Here is a 22,015-nt window from a genome sequence, read left to right on the forward strand (position 1 = left end):
GCAAGGGCTGCCAGGAGTTAAGATGGCGCCGGCGGCTGGGGGAACGACAAAGCCGATGGCGGGGCGCTCGGGCCGCATTGTGAGGAAAACCATGTTTGAGAGAAATCCGATATTCGGCGACTGGTGGCGCAGAAATCCCGCAGCGCTGAGCGGCACCAGCTGCGTCCCCTGGGGCCGCTCCAGAGCCGCTGACAGATGCCCGGACATAGGCCCGGGGGCTGCGCTCCGGAGCCCTCCACCCTCCGAAGGAGGAATTATTCGTAATGCTAGAAACATAATTATAAATCCGTCACTTTGGTGGCGCCACTGCGTGTTCCTGCCGAGGAAATGGAGACAGGGAGTCAGCTTCGAACACGCATGCAAAGGCTGGTGTGCGTTTTGGCTTCCTTGCTTTTTACGTTCGTTGGTTTTGGTGAGGGAATTATGTTAATTGGTACTGTGGGTGAATTACTGTTGAACCTCGCTGTATGCCGGCTGGGTTGCTGGCGCTGGGCAGCTCCTCCGGGGAGCTGTAGTTACCCGGGTACAACATCTGCCCAGGGGTGCAGGTACAATTGTGCTGCTTGTGTCTGCAGAAACATTTGCTGGTGCCACAACTTCCTTAAGCACACTCGTATCTGTCAGGAATTATCACTTACAGGGTTTTTTCTAATTGGAACAACTTAACGATGAACGCACAGGCTAAATTTAGCTGTGGCATAGGCAGGCACAGATGCAATAGCTTCAGCGGGGTTATTCCTGCTGGTGCTGGGACGGAGTTTGTCCTGTACGTAAAAATCAAGATTGCAGGATACAGAGTAGGCGCCCATGAGAACAGATGTAGCGCTGCCTTAGCACGTGTGAATCCGTTTATGTCAAAGCCGAGAGCAACAGTTCTTCTGAAGAATTTAAAGTACTTTACAAACAACAATAAAACTCATGATGAAGAATTGTTATAGACACTTTACAGATAGTGAAACTGAAAAAGTACAAAGAGGTTAAATGGCACCTCCTTCAAAAGCAAGGAAAAGAAAGTCCCGATGGAACCGAAGCCTCCAGATTTCCAATCCAGTTCTATGTATCTGCTGTGATGCTTTCCCTGGGTTGCCTGGACCTCCATGACTGTCGTACAGCCCAGAGCATAAATGCCTTCTTGGGCTGGATGGATGGTCCTTTCAGCCCTCTAGTCTCTGATTAGCACAGGAGTTCATCCGAATTGCCAGGGTGTAAACTGTGGGTTCAGGTTTGGCATCCCCTGAGGTGGGCAGCAGCTGGTGCCGGTGGCAGCTCTGGCGGGCAGCAGGAGGCTGGTTTTTTGTGACAGGATGCGGGTCTGAGCGCTCTCTGCAACCCACTTCTTCTGTGGGTTCCTGGCACCTCTCTTTGGGTCACTGCTAGATGTACCACTGGTATGACCAAGATGGGGATTGTTTTCATGTCCTTTTTTTGGTGGTATGGCTTATTTTTTATCAGCTCAAACGTCAGGATGTGAATTACAACACTGCATGACAAAGTATACTCTGCTGTCCTCTTCTACTAATTTTAATACAGGTGAAGCATCTCAAAAGCGAAAGCTCTAGAACTCCTTGTTAGATTTTCAGCCAGGTGTCTGCAGCCATGGGTTTGACACTATGTTACCATCTTTTATTTCTCATTCAGCTTTCTGTTTCCACCTCGTTTTAAACATCCATTGACAAAGCAGCTTTAAAAGACATGAGAGTATCGGAAACAATGTACTGGTTTTGTCACAGCAGGATTCCAGTCCCTTCTCTGGAGGAAATGCTTGGTATTGTGCCTCGCTTTCTTCATTCAAGAACTAGACCACTGTATCACAGAACAGCGCTCTGCTGCTGTTGTTGGTGAAATCCTAGTACAGCACTTGGCTTTTTTAAGAGATCAGCAGATTGTCCTGCTTGAAGCTGCAAAATGGTGACTAGATAATCTGTCCCTTAATGAATGAAACAAAAATATTTTCTATTCAAATTCAACAATCCTATTAAAAGTACATGAAGCGAGCACTGCTGGATGAGTTTTTCTACTGCAAACAGTTAAAAGCATTAAGTAGAGGGATTTTCTTAATCTCAATTTACTTTATGTTGAATAACTGATGCAAAATATTTGAACCCAATAGCAGAGTGCTTTTTAAGAGGTTCTTAATGTCTAAGATTTATCATCTATAAATAGATCATCTTAAGTTGTCACTAAATTATCTTTAATTGGTATGATTAGAACTGCCCAGGAATATTACTGTTTGATAGTAAAGTAAATATTACAAGTGTGAATTTATATACAGTCTGTTATCATAATAAAAATGCTGAGTGCAGACTGCAATTTTAAAACTTCTCAGAGGGAATTTAAGGAGAAAAGTTTCTGAGGTTTGAGATGGCGAAGTGAGATAAGAAAACTGGAATATGTGAAACAGATTAAAAACAAATCAACATTTTTTTCAGCAAGTAATATGCAAAGTTACTGCAAATGTTGTACATGTTCCCCATAACGTGTTGCATGTCTGGACTTCTTTCCCAAAGATGAGAAAGGAGCAAACAGCTCCAGAAGTGACTGTTCTAACTGCAGTTTAATCCTTCTTTATGCCAATATCTCTGGCTTGCTGGGGTTTCAAGATATCAACAGTATTTCAATAAGTCATATCTTGCTTTTTCTTTCTGTCAGGGCAGTATCAGATACACAGACATTTTTGTTTTGACATAGTAACACTACATTGGAAGTGAAATAAAATCAGGGATAACTGGGAGAGGGCTGCTAGTAGCCTGAGCTTACTAAGTCTGTCTAAGTGGCTATTATCACTGCAGTGCTGATTGGTGCTTTTTCTTCTTCATGTTGGTGTTGCCCATGATGCTACTCATACTCAGAATATACCACAAGCATTTATTTTACCCTTGCCAAAGCTCTGCAAGGTAGGGAACTGCTGGTGCCATTTTTGGACAGGGAAGATTTCAGGTTTAAGGGTTAGATGACTTGGCAAAACATGCTGGGAATTTATGGCAGAAAGAACCCAAGTAATTGCAGAGCAGTGTTTCAACCATATATGGTACAAATTTTGTGGATGTATTGCTAATGTAACATATTTCTTTTTGTTAGAGATTTGTGATTTTAAAACATTAGGTATTCACCTGTTCACTAAATCTGCAGGAAGGAAAGGTCACCACAACTGTTTGGTGTTGGGAACACGGTGTCTGCGTAGCCAACCAGATGCTCAGTAGCTTAATGAGGCTTCAGGTCCTTGTGTGGCCTTGGTGTTACCTCAAACTGTGTGAATCTTCCAGGTATTGCTTCTCCAGGGCTCACACATTTTCTCAGATTTCTGACCTCCTTTTCTCTGTCCCCCCTCCCAAATGTCCCTGTGTGCCCTTTCTGCTTTGAAAACCATACTTTCAATTTAGGCAGAAAACGCCTTGCCTTATTTCTAAAATTCTGTTACACCTAGAGACATGATATGTTATAAAAAGAATCCGTCTCTATTAAAATCATAGATCTATTATGCTTTGTAGAATTAACAGTTGGGGGGTCCTTATTAAATATTATGGGTATGATTTCTTGCACTGTACAGGTATTGCCTATCCCATATTCATTCCTTTAGTGATAATAAGACAAAGATTTTAGTCAAGCGTAACCAAAACGGGAAGGCGCGCAGGGAAAGCTTGCTTTGTGGCAGGTGTCTGGAAGCTACCGCCACAGGGATGCAAAGACACCACGCCGGTGGGTTTTGAGTGGCAAGCAAGAGCTGGCACGGGGCCCAGAGCCACGGCATATCGACAGACGCGTCTGCGAAAGGCGCAGGATCCCAATTCCAGGCTGTCATGGTGCTCCGAACTCGGCAGCAGCTGGGAGCCTCTGCCTTGGACAGAGGCTTGATGCTGTCAGTGAGGTGATTGGCAGCGTCTCTCTCTTTTTAGACTCAGCAGCCTCTAGTTCCCGCTGAGTTGATACCAGCATGCCCACCATCTCATCTCAGAAATAAAAGCACAATCTGGCACGCCACTCTTAAAAGGTAGCTGACTTTTCGCAGTGCTGACAACACGGAAGAAAATGCTGAGATCCCTTAAATGAATCCCATAGTCAGTAACCACGCATGGCTAAAAATTATTTCTGTTCTGTGCATCACTTCATCAACTCATGCTACATCTACAGTATTTCAAAACAGTCGTTGGAATTTTAATTGATAGGTATGAAGCAGCTGGCTACCTCAAAAAGCATTGCAGACAGGTATTAGTCATCTGAATAGAACTGGCCATCCTTTGCAGAAGTGTTGTTTCAAAAAAGGACATTCAGAAATCAGTAGTTACATTCCACTCAGTACCATCAGATTTATACCTATGTAAAGCAAGCAGAATTTGCATGATAGCTCTCGATCACTCTCCAGAAATCTATATATTTATTTAATTTTAAGCATGCTACTTTTATTTACATGTATAAGAATACATTATTTCTATGAACACTGAACAATCATAGTTTTACTGGGGTATGGATGTGTAATTTAAGAGACTAAAATACTGCTCCTACCATGACGTTAGCTAATACAGTAGGAAAAACAGATTTGCAAGGGCTCCTTTTCTTGATATAAACTTCACCTCCATTGAGAGGGTTTGTGTATTGTCAGTTTAGCTAAACCAGCAAACATCTTACACTTAGTGTGAAAGTCACTTCTGAATATAAATAAAATAAATAAAATAAATAAAAATTATTAATAATAATAATAATAATAATAATAATAATAATAATAATAAATAAAAAAAAATATCCCATTTTGATTGGTCTGTTATCCCAAGTATAACAAGGATCCCAAAGGATCCTGGAGCATATTATGCAAACACACACACAGATAACTTTACAAAATTATGCACCACAGAAAGATTATCACCTTCTCAAAAACACATGGAAGATTAAGGGAAGTGGAATATCTTGTATAGATAAATTGGATCTGTCAGTGTGTTTCTACTGCTGCAGAAAATGCCAAGTGATTTGTAATGATCACTTTTTATCGCCTCTACAAGGTGGCACTTTTATAACTTTTAGGAGAATGACAGGATAGTAGTCTGGTAGTCAGAAATAGCAGAATGAACCACTGATATAGCCAGTCTGTATAACTTTTTTCTTTAGTGTGTATGTAGGGTTTCCAACACAAGTCTAACTTAAAATAAAAGAACGAGTGAGAACATGACAAAACAGGGCTTAAGAAGGCATTACTGTGGCTCTCTGTGGAGAGGGGTAAAAGACAATGGCACCAATTACATGCTGGTTTTGGAACTCCATGTAGCCTAAGTCTATTGAAATATATATTTGTAAGCGGGAGTGGTGGGGAGGGAGGAGGCACTGGAATGAGGCCTGGAGCTGAAATGCTGTCATAAAGGCAGGAGGAGGAGGGAGGGAGAGCTATAAACTGGCTTCGATCCTCAAATTTAGAAAAAGGTCCGGAAGCCTTTGAATGCCAAATTATGTGACACCTTTAATTCCTGTTTTTCTTTTGTCCTTAGTTTTCCATTTAATTCATTGAATCTTTTCCTATTTATGGTACCAGGTGTAGAAGCTGGGTTGACTAAAGGCATTTTTATTTTGTTCTATTCTAGCCTGACAAACTCCTGCTTATGCAACAGAGGATACCTTTAATAACACCGGTATAACTGCATCAGTACTAAAAAAAAAAAATCAGCCAGATTTCTTAGCATCAACAAGGCCTGAGAGAACTTGCTGCAGTGCTGGGATGTGACAGGAGGCAATTTATAAGGAATTAACTCTGACAGTCACTTTATACAGCTGATTTTCAAAGATTGAGGCACTAAAGATGTGTTAATGAGGGTACTGAGGCTTCATAATTAATTATATTAGCATCTCTTTGTTACTCTCTACAACAGTAGTGCCTGGTTGACATTTCAATGGGAGTCTGGTAGTATTCTTTGTTATTATTATCCAGGAGTACAGTTATACCTCAGCTCCCAGAGGGACACGCTGCATGTAAATGCCTCTGTGAATTGCAAGGCCCTTTGGATCTCAGTAAAAGCCCTTGAAGGAGACCCTGCTGGAGACTGAATGGATGTCAGGAAAATTTTCCTACTCTGGAGTCTCCCTTCAGATAGGGACTCTCCTCCCCTTTAGTTTCTCCCTTCCCTACCCCCTTCTTTTCCACTGTGCTGGTCCTCACAAGGCTTAAGAACAGCAATATCCAGCACTTACTGAGTTCCAAACCTCTAAAGGAAGGAATACTGACCTGAACGAAACAGTGAACAAAGTAACCTGAAAATAGAGAACATTTTCACATGCTTGAATTTTCAGTGCAATAAAACCAGTGCTGCCAGAAGGAGTCCCAGAAGTGGTGAGTCAGATAATAGATGTACGACTGTGGTGGGAGGGAAATGGTTTCTACTTTGTTTTACATTCCCCCCTTTTGTAAAAGCAGATGAAATTATTTTCTAGTCATGCCACTGCAAAACAAACACGGAGTTTAAAGGTTATTTCCTTTGTGTGTTTCTGAGAGATGCTATTTTTGAATCCGAAAGGGGAAGGATGACTCTTTGTCAATGATCTCAAATTCTACTCTGAAAACTTTTACAGTATCACCTGAGGTGGCAGAGTTGCTATTTTGTTTATTGATATATACCACTTGCTTGTGTTAATTTAAATAAAACTCATGAAAGAAATATTTCTGGTTTTTCACACCGGTTACAATCGCAACCTTGTCCTGGTTAGGCTGAGTTAAGGTCACAGTTTGACAGACACCTTTCTAAGTAAGCAAGACTTATGCAACCTGTCCTTACCCTTTCCTTGTCCATTCCTGCCTTCAAGGGACCCTCTTTCTTGTAACATTGTTCATGCACCAGGGAACCAGATCAGGGTACTAGTCCAAGTTAAAAATAAATGGTTTTTATGGGGACTAATTCTAATTGAAAGCAGTTTCCCGATTCAATTTAACACAAAAAAATACACAAAAAAATACTACACTGGCATAATTCAGGGACAGTGGGAAGGGGAAGAGGGGAGGAATGTGTGGTGGGGAATGCATAAGTAGGAACTTCTACCAAAAAAATAGTTTGTCAAACTATGTCCTGAAAGACTTTACATTCTTCCAAGTCAGAACCACCTCTTTGCTTTGTGTTCAGATAGCACCTTGTCGCAGAATGCTCAGGACTCTTAGAGCTATTGTAATACCAAAAAACAATAAGCGTTCCTACAGACTGACACAATTAACCAAATTCCACTCACAGATCTTCATTGTTGGCAACTCATGCAGGATTTTATGTAGCGAAAGCTGGAGACTAGTTCTATTCCTGAGTTCTGGCTCTAATGGGGAATAACTCTGAATAACTCTGGCATTCTGTTAACCTACCATTAAAAGACTTACTTTCCTCACAGAGCTTTTTATATATAACTTGATTTTTGAATGAGCTTTGGCATTCTCAGATGAAAAAGAATAATGTGTACGATGTGTTATTGTAGCAAAACCCGTATATGACAGATCCCTACGTATTTTCTCCTTTTTTGTTTCACCTTTTCTGTCATTATACTCCTACACAAGACTGCAAATGTTTGAATAATGCCAACTTGAAACTACAGAATTGTAAATACCGTACTCGCTTTTCACTGAGCAATGTCACGTATGTTTATTTTAATCTGGTATTTTCTGGATAGAAACAGAGGTTACTCACCCTGAGAGTTCAAGTATCGATAGTGCTCTAGATAACAAGGGAAGTTTTTAATGATTCCCACAAAACCAGCTGCCACTTGGTAACAAGATGGAATATAGACAGTGTAAAATTTTAGTGTCTACTATTATTCCTGAGGGACCAAATCTTGAAGTGTTACTCAACTTTGTTTAGGATTCAGCAATGAGTTTTCCCGCTGTAGGACTGAGGAGATGATAATTACGGGTCTCAGGAATTGGCCAGAGTTAAAATCCTGGAAAGCAGAAGTTTATAAATTCTCGTTGTAGAAAAGTTTGTCCCTTTTAATTTTCCCATGAGGGGAGCAGAGGGAGAGGATCATCTGAAAGTCTCCTTGCAGGAGAACCCACAGAAGTACGAAGTCTAGTTTTTCATAGTCCTCAACAGTGTTCTACCCCTACTGCTTAGTTACCCTAAAACTTCAATTCAGCATTCATTTAAATTTATAATACTGTAACTTCCATGAATTTTTATCCATATCTATTGTGTCTCATTAGACAGACACTATCTAGCACTAGAGCTTCTGCCCTCCCATGGGGAAATTACAGCCTTTCTTCAGACAGAGCACCACTGAAGGAAAGCGAAGACAAGTAGCTACTTCCTCTGTGAATTATTTCAGGACCTTCTCCATAAAAATTTGGTTGGCACAGGTAGTGCAGAATAACTCCCAGTATAAATACTGCAGTGTTCCAGTTTGAAAGTGTCTTTACTTGTGATTGATCATTATACCTAGGAATAGTTCTTGTAAGTGGTCAGTTTTTCCAACTTCTGTTTAGAGCTTTCATTACACAGGAGTATACGTAGTAAAATAAAGCCTCAAAAGTAAATACTAAGCCAAGTACAACATATATCGCTTAATCACTAGATGATTTCAAATAAACATCGTGGTTTTCAGACATTTTCTGTAAAAGTTTGGCTGAAGACTTCCACTGCCTCAGTGCAGGATGGATTGGCTCTAATACTGTCCTTCAAAACTAATAATTTTGTATCCCTACAGAGAGCTTTTGAACACCCACTGGTGTGAATGCACTGATGAAATCTAAGTATCTCCCCTTGTGACACCCTGCAGGTGTTGGAGATAGTGAAGAGACACCTCTGCATGTGCCAGTACGTGTTTGCAAACAAAATTTTTGTTCATTTCAGATTCCATCTTGGACTGTGAACTCCTCAGGCAAGAGGAGATGGATATTCACATCTGGAAGTGGTAGTAGCACATCTGGACAAGTTAATATTTAAACATTTTTGCTTTTAGAAACAGCAATTCAGTAGTGCTGGATTTATAACAGCATCTATATATATGTCTGTTGGCACAGTTGATCAGTATTTAACAGCCACAGGGCTCCATCTAAGCCAGGGAACAGGACAACATAAATGTCTGAGATATAAAACCTGAATGAAAGTCAAGAAGGGCAGGAAACTCCTCCAGTCCAATGTCTCTTCGGGCAGGGACTCTTAATTTCACAATGCAGAATGTAACTTCAAGAGAATTTTCCAATAAACAACCTCCACTATTATTCTGGAAGGCACAGATCCGCTCAGTTCCCTACAAAATTCACAACTGCACACCTTATGTGAAGAATATGAGCAAAACATTCTTAAGCACCCACATATCTGAAAAGCTTATGTCTCACATTCAGGAGTACCTTAGGTTTTATTGACTTGGAATTTCATTTAAGATTTCTAAGAATATTTTGACTGCCTCTTTGTCTCTAGTATCTGGGAACAAGGACAAGTGTTACAGGACCATCCAGCTCTTCATATATTACAAGCAAACGCTCTGGTAAGTTAAGAAAGGTCAATATAGGAAAAAATAAAAATCAGGCTTAGCAACTGTGTAATGGAAACTTTACACCCCAGAAATCCAAATAGCATCACTGGATTTATTCAACTACATACTATTAGTCACTCCCTGTCATCTGTGTTACTGAACCACCACCCTGCTTCAAAGGCAGTTATCAGCCCAGAAATATTTTCATCCGAGGGTTTCAACTGCAACAACTGCAAGGACACGTGGAAGATTCTTCCGTCATTATCTAACCATTCAGTTCTAATGTGAGTGCTTGACTGGGAAGGTCTGTGACTTGTGGAGATGGACAAACAGTTGAAGGGGGAGGTATTTGACTGTTTAATATACGTGCCAAACTCTCTTTCTAGGGTCATGGGGACTCGGCAGTTCCTGGGGGCTGTCAAACTGATTACACGCAGCAAACCAGCCGGTGTGTCTCTGCCGGCTGCTCAGAGTAAGCACTGATACGCCAGTCAGACTTTACCATCACGTACAAGCTTATGTGTGCTTGAGATGTTGTGCAGCCTTCAACTCCCTGGTGTACTCAGTAATCTTAAAAGCTTTCATATACTCTAAAAAATTTTGTCTTGCACTCCAAGGGGGATCTTTGCTTCTAATACACAGCCCAAGTCTGCAAGTTCCCCGTGGAAGACCAGGCTCTCAGCATAGATGTACAATTGTTAAGCAGCTCGTTGCGTTTCAGTAGCAGTAAAATGATCCTTGTTTTATAGTTCTCTACAATAATTTCTGTAAAGGCTGTGAGATTTTTTGGGATGGAAGGCTATAAAAACATAAGTTGCTATTAATTATCTTGACTTGCATGATTTTATGTATGCCCATTTTGTCTTGCAGAAATACTTAGCAGGAAATGTACTCTTCTTTCTTTTTCACACATCATTACATTGTATTTGAGAGGATTTAGCACATTTTCTGATTTCACTTGCCAAATTTGGGGTTTGTGCTTAAATTTTACAGCTAACTGGACATTCCAGAAACTATGTGTGATGACCTATTATGTTTCTGTAACATACCTAACTAGGGAAAGAAATATTGGAAGATCTTAACTTTTACATCAAGGAGCAAATATGAGATTATCTTTACAAAGAAGCTCTGTTTATTCAGTTCTTAAGAAAAACATTCAGTTACTGCTACACTCTACGTAAATTGTATGGTCATTAATCATTATCAGTTGCTGCCAAACCCCCTATATATCCAAATACACATAAAGGAAAGCTAACACAAATTTTCTTCATTCGTTTGACAAAATTCATTGCCATCCAGAAGGCTACAAAGATCCAGCTCCCTTATTTGTCAAAACCAGAGTACTCGTGCTGAGTTTGAAAGATGCCACATACGGTATAGTTTTGAAACCTGAACCATGCAACCTGAAGTTCAAACCAAAGCACAAATTCTAACTCTGTAATGCAGAGGGAAAATAGGTATTTGTGATATAGGCAGCACAGCTACTTGGACAGTATAGTTCAGGAAAAAATGTTACTGTTCTATTATAGAGCTGAGAAAGAGGAAAAACACCAAGCAGATACAACTGCATAGGAAAGAGACAAGGGAAACAGAAGGAAGAAAACCATCCCACGCACATGAGCTTACCTTGTCTGAATGTTAAGGTGTCCAGATTAATTGATCTTGGGAGATGCATATGGCATATGAGAGAGGTTATCTCACTGTGATGGGCTTCAGGAAGGCCTTGAGCTATCCCTCTTGGGAAGGATTTGATAATCTTGCCTTTATAAAGTTTCAGTGTTTTGCTTACCTTTTGTGCCCAGCAGTTAAGAGAGCTGATTGATGTAAGTGAAAGCAGAGGACTAACAGACGGCAGCTCCTCTCTCCTGTTTGCACAGGGAAGCACAATACAAATTGTGGACACGCCGCCGCAGTTGTGGGTGGCAATGGAAGCAAGGACGTAGCGGGTAGGAAGTGACAGCTGGGAATACAAAAGAAAAAAGCAATTGGGATTGGGAACCAACAGGTGGGAGCAGGAATCAGAAAACTATAGTAAGATCTCTGAGGAGGCAGGAACTAATCCAGGCCTTGTTGAGTAAATCCATTGGAAGGGCAACTTGAAGAGGAGACAAAAAAGAAACAAGCAGGGAGAAAATAATATCGTGTAACTGGAAAGCAAACACAAAAGGCAAGTTCCTACTTCATCAAAGCTGTGCTTGTTTCTTAGCCTGACCTGTATTGTAATATTAATCTGTGAATGTTATATTGTGTATTTTGATAGAAAAGAATCGTTTGGCTGTTCCTTTAAGGGCTAAACAGTACTAGCTGTAGCTGTGAAGCTGCAATGAGCTCTTCCATGACAGGTGGACAGGAAAGGGACAAAAAGGGTTATTTAAAGTCTGCTTGCTCTGGGTGCAGTGGCAGGTGTGCTGGCAGCCGCCAGGGTTCCATGACCTTCTGGAGTCGAGTTCCCACATTTACCGAGTGGGCTGGATCTGACTGACAGGGCCTCTGTGCCATTAGAATTTAACATCTGAAGTTATTGCACTGGGTCATGTTCCAGCTAAGGCAGGCCGTGCAGCGCGATGGGGCCGCCATGTCCCCAGAGCAAGGCAGGGTGGAAACACAACCTCACCTCCACACAGGCAGTGCCGGGGCTACCCCAGCGGGGCCAACCTCAGGCAGTGACTGTCCAGCACGGCTGCCGTTTTGGGATCATCTGGGTGTCGCTGGTCCCAAATACCTCCACCCCGTTTCCCCGGGCGGGCAGCGGGATCGGGCCCGTCCCTGACGGGCTCTCCACACAGGGCGGGGGCGGCCGCGAGGGCACGCGCGAGCCTCGAGCGCGGCACCCGCCGCGAGCGCGCGCGGCCACGTGCGCCAGGCAACGACCGCTGCGCGCGGACGCATGCGCGCCCCCCCCCCCCCCCGCCCCACAGGCACACCTGCGCGCGCCGCCGCCCTGCTCCCCCCCCCCCCCCGCCCTTCTCCCGCCTCTCGCGCCGAGGGCCGCCCCCCGCTCCCTGCGAGGGCGCAAGGCGCGGCCAATGGGCGACCAGCGTGGGGTGGTCGGCGGGGGCGGGGCTGGCGAGGGGCCTCTCTGCGGCTGCGCACGGGCCGCCCGCGGCGAGGAGGCGGTGCCGGCGCCTGCGCAGAGCGGCGCGCTCACCCGCTCTCAAGGAGGGGAGCAAGGCGCGCCTGCGCGTTCTGCCGCTCGCTGCCCAGCGCCGGGGGGGGGGCTTAGTGCGCCTGCGCGCTGCGGCCGCCGTCCCCCCTGTGCCCCGGGGGGGGGGTGCTGCGCATGCGCGCCGCGCTGCCCGCCCCTCGCCAGCAGCAGCAGCAGGAGGAGGCGGCGGCGGTGGTGGTGATTCTGGCTGTGGGGAGCGTGAGGCAGTGCGAGCGCCGCTGCCGCCCCCTGTTATCCGGCAGCCGCAGGTCCGGGCGGAGGAGGCGGGAGCGCCCCGACGGCGGAGGGAGCCACAGCGGCGGTGGCAGCAGCAGCAGGAGGAGTCTGTGCCCGCCCCCCCCCCCCCCTCCGCTCAGTCCCGTTACAGCCCCCCTCCCTCCGCGCTCCGCTCCGCAGCCACCAACATGTCGGCGCCGGCGGCCAAAGTCAGTAAGAAGGAGCTGAACTCCAACCACGATGGGGCCGACGAGACCTCAGGTGAGGCCGCGCCGGGGGCGGGAAGGGAATGGCGGCAGCCGCCGCGGCCTCCGCCTCGCACCGCGCCGCACCGACCGCCATTTTCCCCAGCCACACGGGCCGCGGCCGGGCCGGAGGCGGGAAGAGCGCGGGGTCGGCCGGGCGGATGTGCAGGCCCCAGCGGCAGCAGGAGGAGGCCATGTTAGCGCCCTTTTGTCTCCGCTCCCCGGCCCGGCCTCCTTCCCCACGGGCGCAGGCGGGGCCGGGCGGGGGGCGCTGCGGCCTTGGCGGAGCAGCGGGACCCCCCCCGCCCCCCCTCCCGGAGCAGCATCCGCGGAGCCTCATTGTGCTCCGCCGCCGCCATGATGCTTCGCCGCCTCCTGCTCTCGGCGCCGCCGCGGCCGCGTGGTGCTGCCCCGCCGCGCGGGGATGGAGCGGGGCCCGCCCGCCCGGGGAAGCCACGCGGTGCTGGGGCGGCGATGGAGCCGCCCGCGCCGGCCCCACGTGCGATCGCGGCAGCCCCGGGATTTTTAAAGGTCGCCGCGCCGTGGGTTTCCTCCCGGCCGCCGCCGCGGGAAGGGCGCAGCGCTCCCGTCCCTCCTTCCCCCCGTCGCGCCCCGCGGTGCTGCGCCCGCTGCCAGCTCCGCTCGCACACGTGCTTTCCGTACCCGGTCGCCTCTCCGCTGTGGGAGGGGGACAGCGCGTCCAGCCGCGGGGAAAGCTGCCCCCGAACGCGGGCTGAGCCGTGCGGGAAGCTCGGCGGGGGAGCGGTGAGCGTGCGGCACTGCCCAGCCGCTTCCCGCGGCCGTTCATTCATCTCCCGGCGCGATAGGTAAACAGCCCGCTGGAACCGAGACCGTGCTCAGACTTGGGCGAGGGAAAGTTCCGATTAGAAATTATCTGCCAAACGGCGACTTGGAAGTTTTTCGTGCTCGTAACCGCCCTTTCAAACGTTCTTTTTGGTTTTTAGAAGGTGGTGCGTTCCCAGTTACGTTGCTTGTATCGGTGTTTCTGTCCCCTCTAAATTATTTGACGTTCCTTCCAATGTGTTGGTCTTAGCGGATGTGGCTTACAACTCTTTCATTAAATTGTTAGTATCCTCCTGTCATGATTGACTTAGCATTTAAATCGACTCATTAAACTGTGTAGGGGAATGCAAGCTGTGATTTCTAAAGGTAAACTCACTTTGAGTGCCGCTTTGTCAAACTTTTCTGCACTTCAGCCATAGTACACCCGTGAATCAGCTGAAGCTTTAAGGCCTAGTGACACAATATTTAATAGAAATATCTGTGTACTTCTAAAGTAGATGACTAGAAAAGATCTTCAGGGAAAACCCCAGGAGATTTGTCAGACTTGAGAATGAAGGGATATTGATGCCTTTTTGTTTGTTTTTCAGAAAAAGAGCAACAGGAAGCAATTGAACACATTGATGAAGTACAGAATGAAATAGACAGGTAAACATGAACAAACTTTTAAAATGTTTGGGCAGAAGTGAAAATGTAACTTTCAAAAATAAAAATATTTAGCAAAGTACGCACTAGTAGCAGTTCTCACTCTCCTTAAACTCCACCAAGATCCACTTGTGTTCTGACTTATTAGTGTATGATAAAAGAAATTGAAGTAGTATCCTGGTTTCTTATTTAATTGTGTATAATTAAAAAGGTAGAACTCGAGTTTAAAATTTTAAATTAATTGTGATAGTTTTGATAAGAGAAGTTGACTTCTTATTGTTTTTTCAAGTTAACGTGTATGCTGTTCTGCAAAAGGATTTTCCTGTATGTGAGCAGAAGAAAAAACTTGGTCGACAAGTCAGCTTTTGTAATAATTTTTTAAATTATATATTAACGTGCTTGTAGAATAATATGTAGGAAGTGTCACTGAAAACATTAGTTTCTTATCCAAAACCTCTCTGTGGGCTCTGGGTCAGTATTTGCCTGGATCTTATCTCCATGCCCACTGTCCTACGAAGTCTGCAGGTGGCTGTTGAGGCTCTAGCCACGTGTTGCAGTATCAGGGCTCTGCCTTTTTACAAAACCAATTAAATGTTACGTCTTAAGATTTTAGTTGTGTGGGGTACAAGATTGCCCTGCTGTAGCTTGCTTGCCTGTCCAAAAGTTACAAAGAACAAGTGACAGTGTTATGTATTATGCATCTTCAGGGGTTTTGCAGACAAAATGTTTAAGAGGTAAAATAGTACTTTGCTTTGCATAAATAAGGGTCTGTCCCTCGTGTAATGCTGCAAAACATACAATGTGTTAAGAACGTTTTGTTAAGAGCAGCGAGATTGCTTCTGGTAGTGTGTTTCTTAGTAGTTGTCACAGGTTTGGGCCTTAGTTTTTTCTTTGAGATACCTCAATTGTTGAATATGGCAGACTAGCCTAATCAGAAGCCAGTTTTTAGCTAACTACTGATGATGCGTCTTGCAATTTCAGTTCTCTCTCCAGTGGTTAATGTGGCACTTTCTATTACAGACTGAATGAACAAGCCAGTGAGGAAATTTTGAAAGTAGAACAGAAATACAACAAACTCCGCCAACCATTCTTCCAGAAGAGGTCAGAATTGATCGCCAAAATCCCGAATTTCTGGGTAACAACATTTGTCAACCACCCACAAGGTATGTTCGTAATAGCCCTTTTTTTTTTTTTTTTTTTCCTGTAATTTCAGTGTTTGCTTGCTCATTATGTGAGTGTCTTGCAGCTCTGAGGGTTTTCTGGAATTGTTGCTGGGTGTATGTTTGAACAGAAGCTTGCTTCATATGCATATATGTCCTCAAGTCCATTTTATAAGCTTTTTATTTCTTGTATTTGTTGACCAAAGGAACATCTTGTTCACTAAAATCCCATGTTGATTTTCTTTCTGCATTTTAAATAACATGTTTCCCACTTTTCTTAGTTTTCTTAGCCCTTTAAAGAAAAAGTATTCTAGTTTGTTTGGGGTTTTCTGTTACTTGGAGGTGAGCTCCTTAGGATTCTTGACAACAGACTTTCTGAGAGGACAAAACGAGTTTGTAGACTGCTTAGATTGGGCAAAACGCATGTGTGAAAATGTGTATCAGAGAGAAGGGTAGTTGTACACAGGTAGCTTTTGCTGCTTTCTAATGTTGAACTACAAGAAGCAAATGTAATGTTTTCACTTCAGTGAATGCAGATCACACAAATGCTAATAGTCTGGCTGGTAACTCGACAAAAATGGTCTGTGAGAAGTTGGCTTGGACAGATATGTTGCTTCTCAAATCTTACTTGCTATCAACTACCTGTATTTCATCTGCATGAGACATTTCATAGCTTTGATGTGGGATTCCTAATTCTGTCTTAGTATCTGCACTGCTGGGAGAAGAAGATGAGGAAGCACTGCATTATTTGACCAGAGTTGAAGTGACAGAATTTGAAGACATCAAATCAGGTTACAGAATAGATTTTGTAAGTACTTTAACTAATTCCTTCACTTGTGGTTTTTCTTAGTTTTTTTGAATCTAATTGCATATTGGGTTGTTGTTTGTAACTTAATTTCTTCGGTTTTCCATTTAGTACCAGGTTTTACTTGGCACATGTCTGTACATTATGTGGGTTCTAACTCTTTGCTTTCAACTCTGCAGTATTTTGATGAGAATCCATACTTTGAAAATAAAGTTCTCTCCAAAGAGTTTCACCTCAATGAAAGTGGAGACCCATCTTCAAAGTCAACTGAGATCAAATGGAAATCTGGGAAGGTATGTGTCTGTGCATCTGGGAGAGATGATTGCTCCTCTGTGTGATACCATCATTTTAATAACGTTATTTTTGCCTTTTTAAAAAAAAAATATTGAAGCAGTTTTGTCTTCTCCTCTCAATCCCCTTTCCATTTTTCGAGATCCATAGCTCATGCCCATCTTGCAGGATTTGGAATACCCTGTTTACATGGAGATCTGTCGTCAATTCTCTTGCTTGGCTGAGCATTACCAGTAACACAGTGAAAGTACAAGTAGACCAGATGGAAGGATTAACAAGTGCATTAGCTCCTCTCTCTTTGTAGTGGATCTAGAGTCTGTGTTCTGTTGTTTTCTTAAAATAGCTGTTAAATTAGGAATTCCGAGGACAGCGGGGTTGGGGGTGGTTCTTATTAGGGGTGTCTGATTTTGGTTGGTTGGTTGGTTTCTTTTCTTTCTTTCTTTTCCTCAACTTCATTTCCAGACAGCACATCTTTGGAGAAGTTGCAGCCACGCAATAACGTGGGCGCATTTTTCATCCAGACAGTATTCAAACATAATTAATTTGCTGTAGTTACCTTCTGTAAAAGTTGGGAGCGCTTTCATGTTATCCTGAACATTTTGAAACGAGTATTTAGAAGTAGGACTGAGGTTGCAGTTACATTGCTGCTTGTTTTGTCACTGTCAGACCAAGAAGAAAACTTTATCTTTTTTCATTTAGAACTACAACTTTTCCTCTTTTACTAGAAGTTACAGTCCAGTACAAACTAGCCAAATGATCTTTACAACATACCACAAAACCAATGCAAATTCTGGTATTGTTTTTCATTAAACAGCCTAAACCTATAAATGTTGTGATTCTATCAAGAAAGCAAATGCTAAAAGTTTGGAATTACCCTATGATCAAAGAAAGAATGGATTTAAATAGCGGATAGTAATTTTCAGACTGAGCAAACAGATTGTTGCAAACTTGGTAAACTTCTGGGGTAAGGTGGTAGATACAGGACTCACGTATGTTCTTGTGACTGTATGTTTTAGCAGTTTGTGTAGTTTTTTTACTACTTGTGACAAAGAATGGCCTGAAGACTTGAAAGTGGGAAATCTTAGGATAAGAAGTCTAGGCAGTTCATTATCTAAAGTTAAAGACAGAGCTTAGAGGTGTGGAGACTGAGTGCTTCTTAAATTGTGTGTATGCAGCAGTTGTAGCATTCAGGTACAATTACAGCTACTCTGAGTAGCATTTAGGTGTTGTGAGATCTTTTCAGTATATCATTCAACGCTTGTCATACTTAAGCCTCCCTGTGATAGGCAAGCATAATGCAAGATCAAATGAAATTTCAGTGGAGGTTATTAAAAGAAACAGGTGGTTTTATTGTTTCCTCATGTTCAGGAGAAATGCAAGTGGCTGTGTGGTATCTTTTCCTGTGAGTTGTTCGGGTTCCAAATGTTTCTTAAAGACTTGTCCTTGAAAGAGGGAGTAATAGGTGACTTCTTGTGGTTGTTCAGACAAGTAAATTTCTAAACGGTGCTTATTAAAAAAACCAAAACAAAACAAGCCACGTAAAGATCACTTCTTCAGGGAACTTCTTTTTTTTTTTCAGGACCTGACAAAACGTTCAAGCCAGACACAGAACAAAGCCAGTAGGAAGAGGCAGCATGAAGAGCCAGAAAGTTTCTTTACCTGGTTCACTGACCACTCTGATGCAGGGGCTGATGAACTAGGAGAAGTCATCAAGGATGACATCTGGCCAAATCCGCTACAGTACTACTTGGTAAGTACAGCCCCGAGGTGTTGATCTGTACCATGATAGCGCTGCGCAAGTGAAAGTGAATTCGATCACTGTAGTTAATGTTGCGTGTGTGTCTTCAAGGTTCCTGATATGGATGATGAAGAAGGGGAGGGAGAGGAGGATGATGATGATGATGAAGAGGAAGAAGGATTGGAGGATATTGATGAAGAAGGAGATGAAGATGAGGGGGAGGAAGATGAAGATGATGATGAGGGAGAGGAAGGAGAGGTGAGTCATCTTACCTCTTCCATCTCTGGTGTATGAAATCAAAAGAAATGTGTAAGAGGGAGCTTGTAAGAACACTGAGCCATTGTTACAAAGGTAAAATAGTTATTTTCTGTACAGTCACTGACAGGGAGTTTGGAGGGGTGAAGCAGAACTCTTACTAGCTTAACTTTGTAGAGTGGTCTCAGTGTAGTAAAGTATGTTTGTGTATAAGAGAGACAGTGCAAATAAGTAGTTTCAGTAAGTTTGTAAGGGAGGTGCTCTAGAAGAACTAGGATATTATCGTAACAAAATTCTTATTTAATTAGCATTCTAGCAAGACTTTACTTGTAAATAGCTTTTGTTGATGCACTTGGTTCTGTCATCCTCCCACCTGTTAGTTTATTTCTGTGTATTGCCAGCTTAGCTAAGACTCTGGGTTCAGGAATTATAAATTTTCTTTAGTAGCGAGGGGTTCCAGGGACAGTGTTCAGGCTGTCAGTAACTTAAAGTTCAGAATGTCTTTGTTTCTGGTAATTGCGCGTGGTGCGTCTGGATTTCAGCAGCAAAAATGTACTTGTACTGAGTTAGGGCAGTTGTGGGCACAGAGTACCGAGCTCTAATGTGTAACCTAGAATTTAGCATCTGAAAGTTGAAGCATTTTGCTCGTCAGAGTTTAAGCAAGGGGAGGAAAAAAAGATGACCCCTTCAATTGCTAAATGATCAAATTATGTCAATGTAGTGATTCTAAGTCAGAGTAGTTTATCAAACCTGAACTTCTTTCATTGGGATATCAGTTAATAACTGAGTTCTGGATAGATAGGTACTTGCAGCAAGTGTTACTACTCCTTAGTGAAGAGGGAAAGAGCAATGGTCGTACAGCATGCTCTGAGTGACAGTGTAGAGCTGTAGTCCGTAGGGTAGTAAAACAATTGAGGTTATTGCAATTTGAAAGTTTGTGCTATCTGAAGTTTAGTGATTGGATTTTTTTTTTTTAACTGTTGCTTATCTTTCAACAGGAGGATGAAGGAGAAGATGACTAATTGAACACTGATGGATTCCAAACCCCCTTTTTACCTTTTTAATTTTTCTCCAGTCCCTGGGAGCAAGTTGCTGTCTTTTTTTTCTTGTGCTCAGTCGCCTTGTTCTCTTGAGGTCTCTTTTTCTCTCCTCTGCACCATGGTTCACAATTTATTTTGGGGGAAATACCTTGAGCAGAATACAGTGGAAAAGAATCTACCGGTTTCTGTTTCAGGTTCATTTTTATCCCTTTCTGTCTCAAAACAAAAACTGTTTATGGAATCAACACACCATGTTCTGTGGGAAAAAAGAAAACCTTCTGCTCCCTTCACTCTGCTGGAAGCTGAAGAGTGCTAGGCCCCTGTGTAGTAGTGCATAGAATCTAGCTTTTTTCCTTCTTTCTCTGTATATTGGGCTCAGAGATTACACTGTGTCTCTATGTGAATATGGACAGTTAGCATTTACCAACATGTATCTGTCTACTTTCTCTTGTTTAAAAAAAAGGAAAAAACTAAAAAAAAAAAAATAAATAAAAAAATAAAAATGGGGTTATAGAAGGTCAGCGGGGGTGGGTTTCAGATGTTTGGGTGGGTTAAGTGGGCATTTTGACAACATGGCTTCTTCTCCTTGGCATGTTTAATTGTGATGTTTAACAAACATCCTCGCAGTTTAAGATGACACTTTTAAAATAAAATCTTCTCCTAATGATGACTTTGAGCCCTGCCACTTGATGGAGAATCAGCAGAACCTGTAGGATCTTATTTGGAATTGACATTCTCTATTGTAATTTTGTTCTTGTTTATTTTTAAATTCTTTTTTTTTTTTTTTTGTTTCACTGGAAAGGAAAGAAAGATGCTCAGTTTTAAACGTTAAAGTGTACAAGTTGCTTTGTTACAATAAAACTAAATGTGTACACAAAGGGACTGGTTGGTCTTCACTGAAACAAACAGTTTTAATATCCTATTTTGAACTTGCTTGTAGTTTCTTCGCATTTTGGGGGCATTTGGTCAGTATGTAGTACAATGCAACCTTGCGGTTGTATGGACTGATAATGATTTCATTCTGTTTCCACTATTTCAGTACTTGTAAAATGTTTCATTTGGTAGTTCTTACTGCACACAGAATTACATAACTCTGTAAGACAGGGCTGTAGGTGCATATGCCTTGTGTGAAGACAGGGGTTTATATTCATGTTTTGCAAAAAGAAAAATCACTCTTAAGTAGTAACTTGCAGTACTGTATCTCCAGGAAATCAGTTTGCATGAAAATATGCAAGCTCAGAATAAAAAGACCAAGAGGTCTTATAATAAGATATGAGTGTTTTTGTAAGTCTTTTCACTTGAAAATAAATCTTAAGTGCAAGTTAATTTTTGGGCTACTTCAAAGAGGAAGATTCTTAGCGAAGCTTGTGTATAAAAAGTTGCTACTTCACTGCTTTCTTTCCTTGGTAGCAGCATGTATATATGCTTTAGATATACTGTATTTTCATTTTGAGCAACTGCATTTGAGTAGCTTGTAACAATTTCACATAGAGGTTGTTGGTACTGGTATTCCACAAAATGTAATGGAAGTTGTTTTAACATGCTGTGCTTTTGAAATATTTTTTTAAATGTTGTATCAGCTAATCTAAAATTCAAACAGCTAGTTCTTTTTGGATGTGTAGAAAAGACTGTCTTCTGGGAAGACTTGCTGTTATATACTTTGATTCCTTTTCATCACAAAATTTGCTGTAGTCAAATTCGTCTCTTTTTTTTATTATTATGCTTAAGAATACACTTAGCAGAACAAAATTAATCTCTGTTTGAGACATGCCCAAATAATGTGTGTGGGGGAAACATTTTGTAAGTGTCCGGTCCAGCTTGGATTCAATCCAGTTGTCAGAGACAATAACAACGTCCAGTCTGCAGGGGATCAATGCAAAAATGAGACAACCATTTATTTTATTCCATCTCAGCAAAACCATCTGCCCTGATCCTGCTTGCAGAGCAAAGTAAAATGTTAATTGGCTTCTTACCATCTAGAGAGAGAAGGAACAAAACCTATGAAGTCTATAAATTTTAGATTCTCCTCCATTTGATTCCTTTGTTGCAAGATGGAAAACCGCTTCCTGTTGTGGTAGAGGGTTGATGTGCTATTACTTGCCCTGATGCCTTGTTATTTAATTTTTATGTAGTCCTAATTGATTGTAGTTCTTCAAAGAAAAGAATCCTAGTCTTTCATGCTTTACGAAAAATATTGTGCGATGATTGTTACACCCCTGTTGGTTACTGGCAG

The 22,015-nt window shown here is 42.8% G+C and overlaps 1 protein-coding gene across 1 annotated transcript; it reads left to right on the forward strand.

Annotated features, from left to right (window-relative positions):
• Nucleotides 1–12,772: 12,772 nt before the first annotated feature.
• SET (SET nuclear proto-oncogene) lies at nt 12,773–21,090 on the forward strand. Its single transcript, XM_065648742.1, has 8 exons — nt 12,773–13,063; nt 14,439–14,496; nt 15,514–15,656; nt 16,358–16,461; nt 16,638–16,751; nt 18,329–18,499; nt 18,599–18,745; nt 19,741–21,090. The coding sequence occupies exons 1-8, from the start codon at nt 12,991–12,993 to the stop codon at nt 19,762–19,764; spliced, it is 834 nt and encodes a 277-aa protein (XP_065504814.1). The 5' UTR covers nt 12,773–12,990; the 3' UTR covers nt 19,765–21,090.
• The last annotated feature ends 925 nt before the right edge of the window (nt 21,091–22,015 follow it).

This window comes from Caloenas nicobarica, chromosome 19 (assembly GCF_036013445.1).
Source record: "Caloenas nicobarica isolate bCalNic1 chromosome 19, bCalNic1.hap1, whole genome shotgun sequence".
NCBI classification, from domain to species: domain Eukaryota; kingdom Metazoa; phylum Chordata; class Aves; order Columbiformes; family Columbidae; genus Caloenas; species Caloenas nicobarica.

Coding starts and splice junctions, on each gene's coding strand:
- SET (XM_065648742.1), top strand. CDS start 12,991: ATGTCGGCGCCGGCGGCCAAAGTCAGTAAGAAGGAGCTGAACTCCAAC. Junction 14,497..15,513: donor GTACAGAATGAAATAGACAG/GTAAACATGAAC, acceptor TTTCTATTACAG/ACTGAATGAACAAGCCAGTG. Junction 16,752..18,328: donor TCAAATGGAAATCTGGGAAG/GTATGTGTCTGT, acceptor TTTTTTTTTCAG/GACCTGACAAAACGTTCAAG.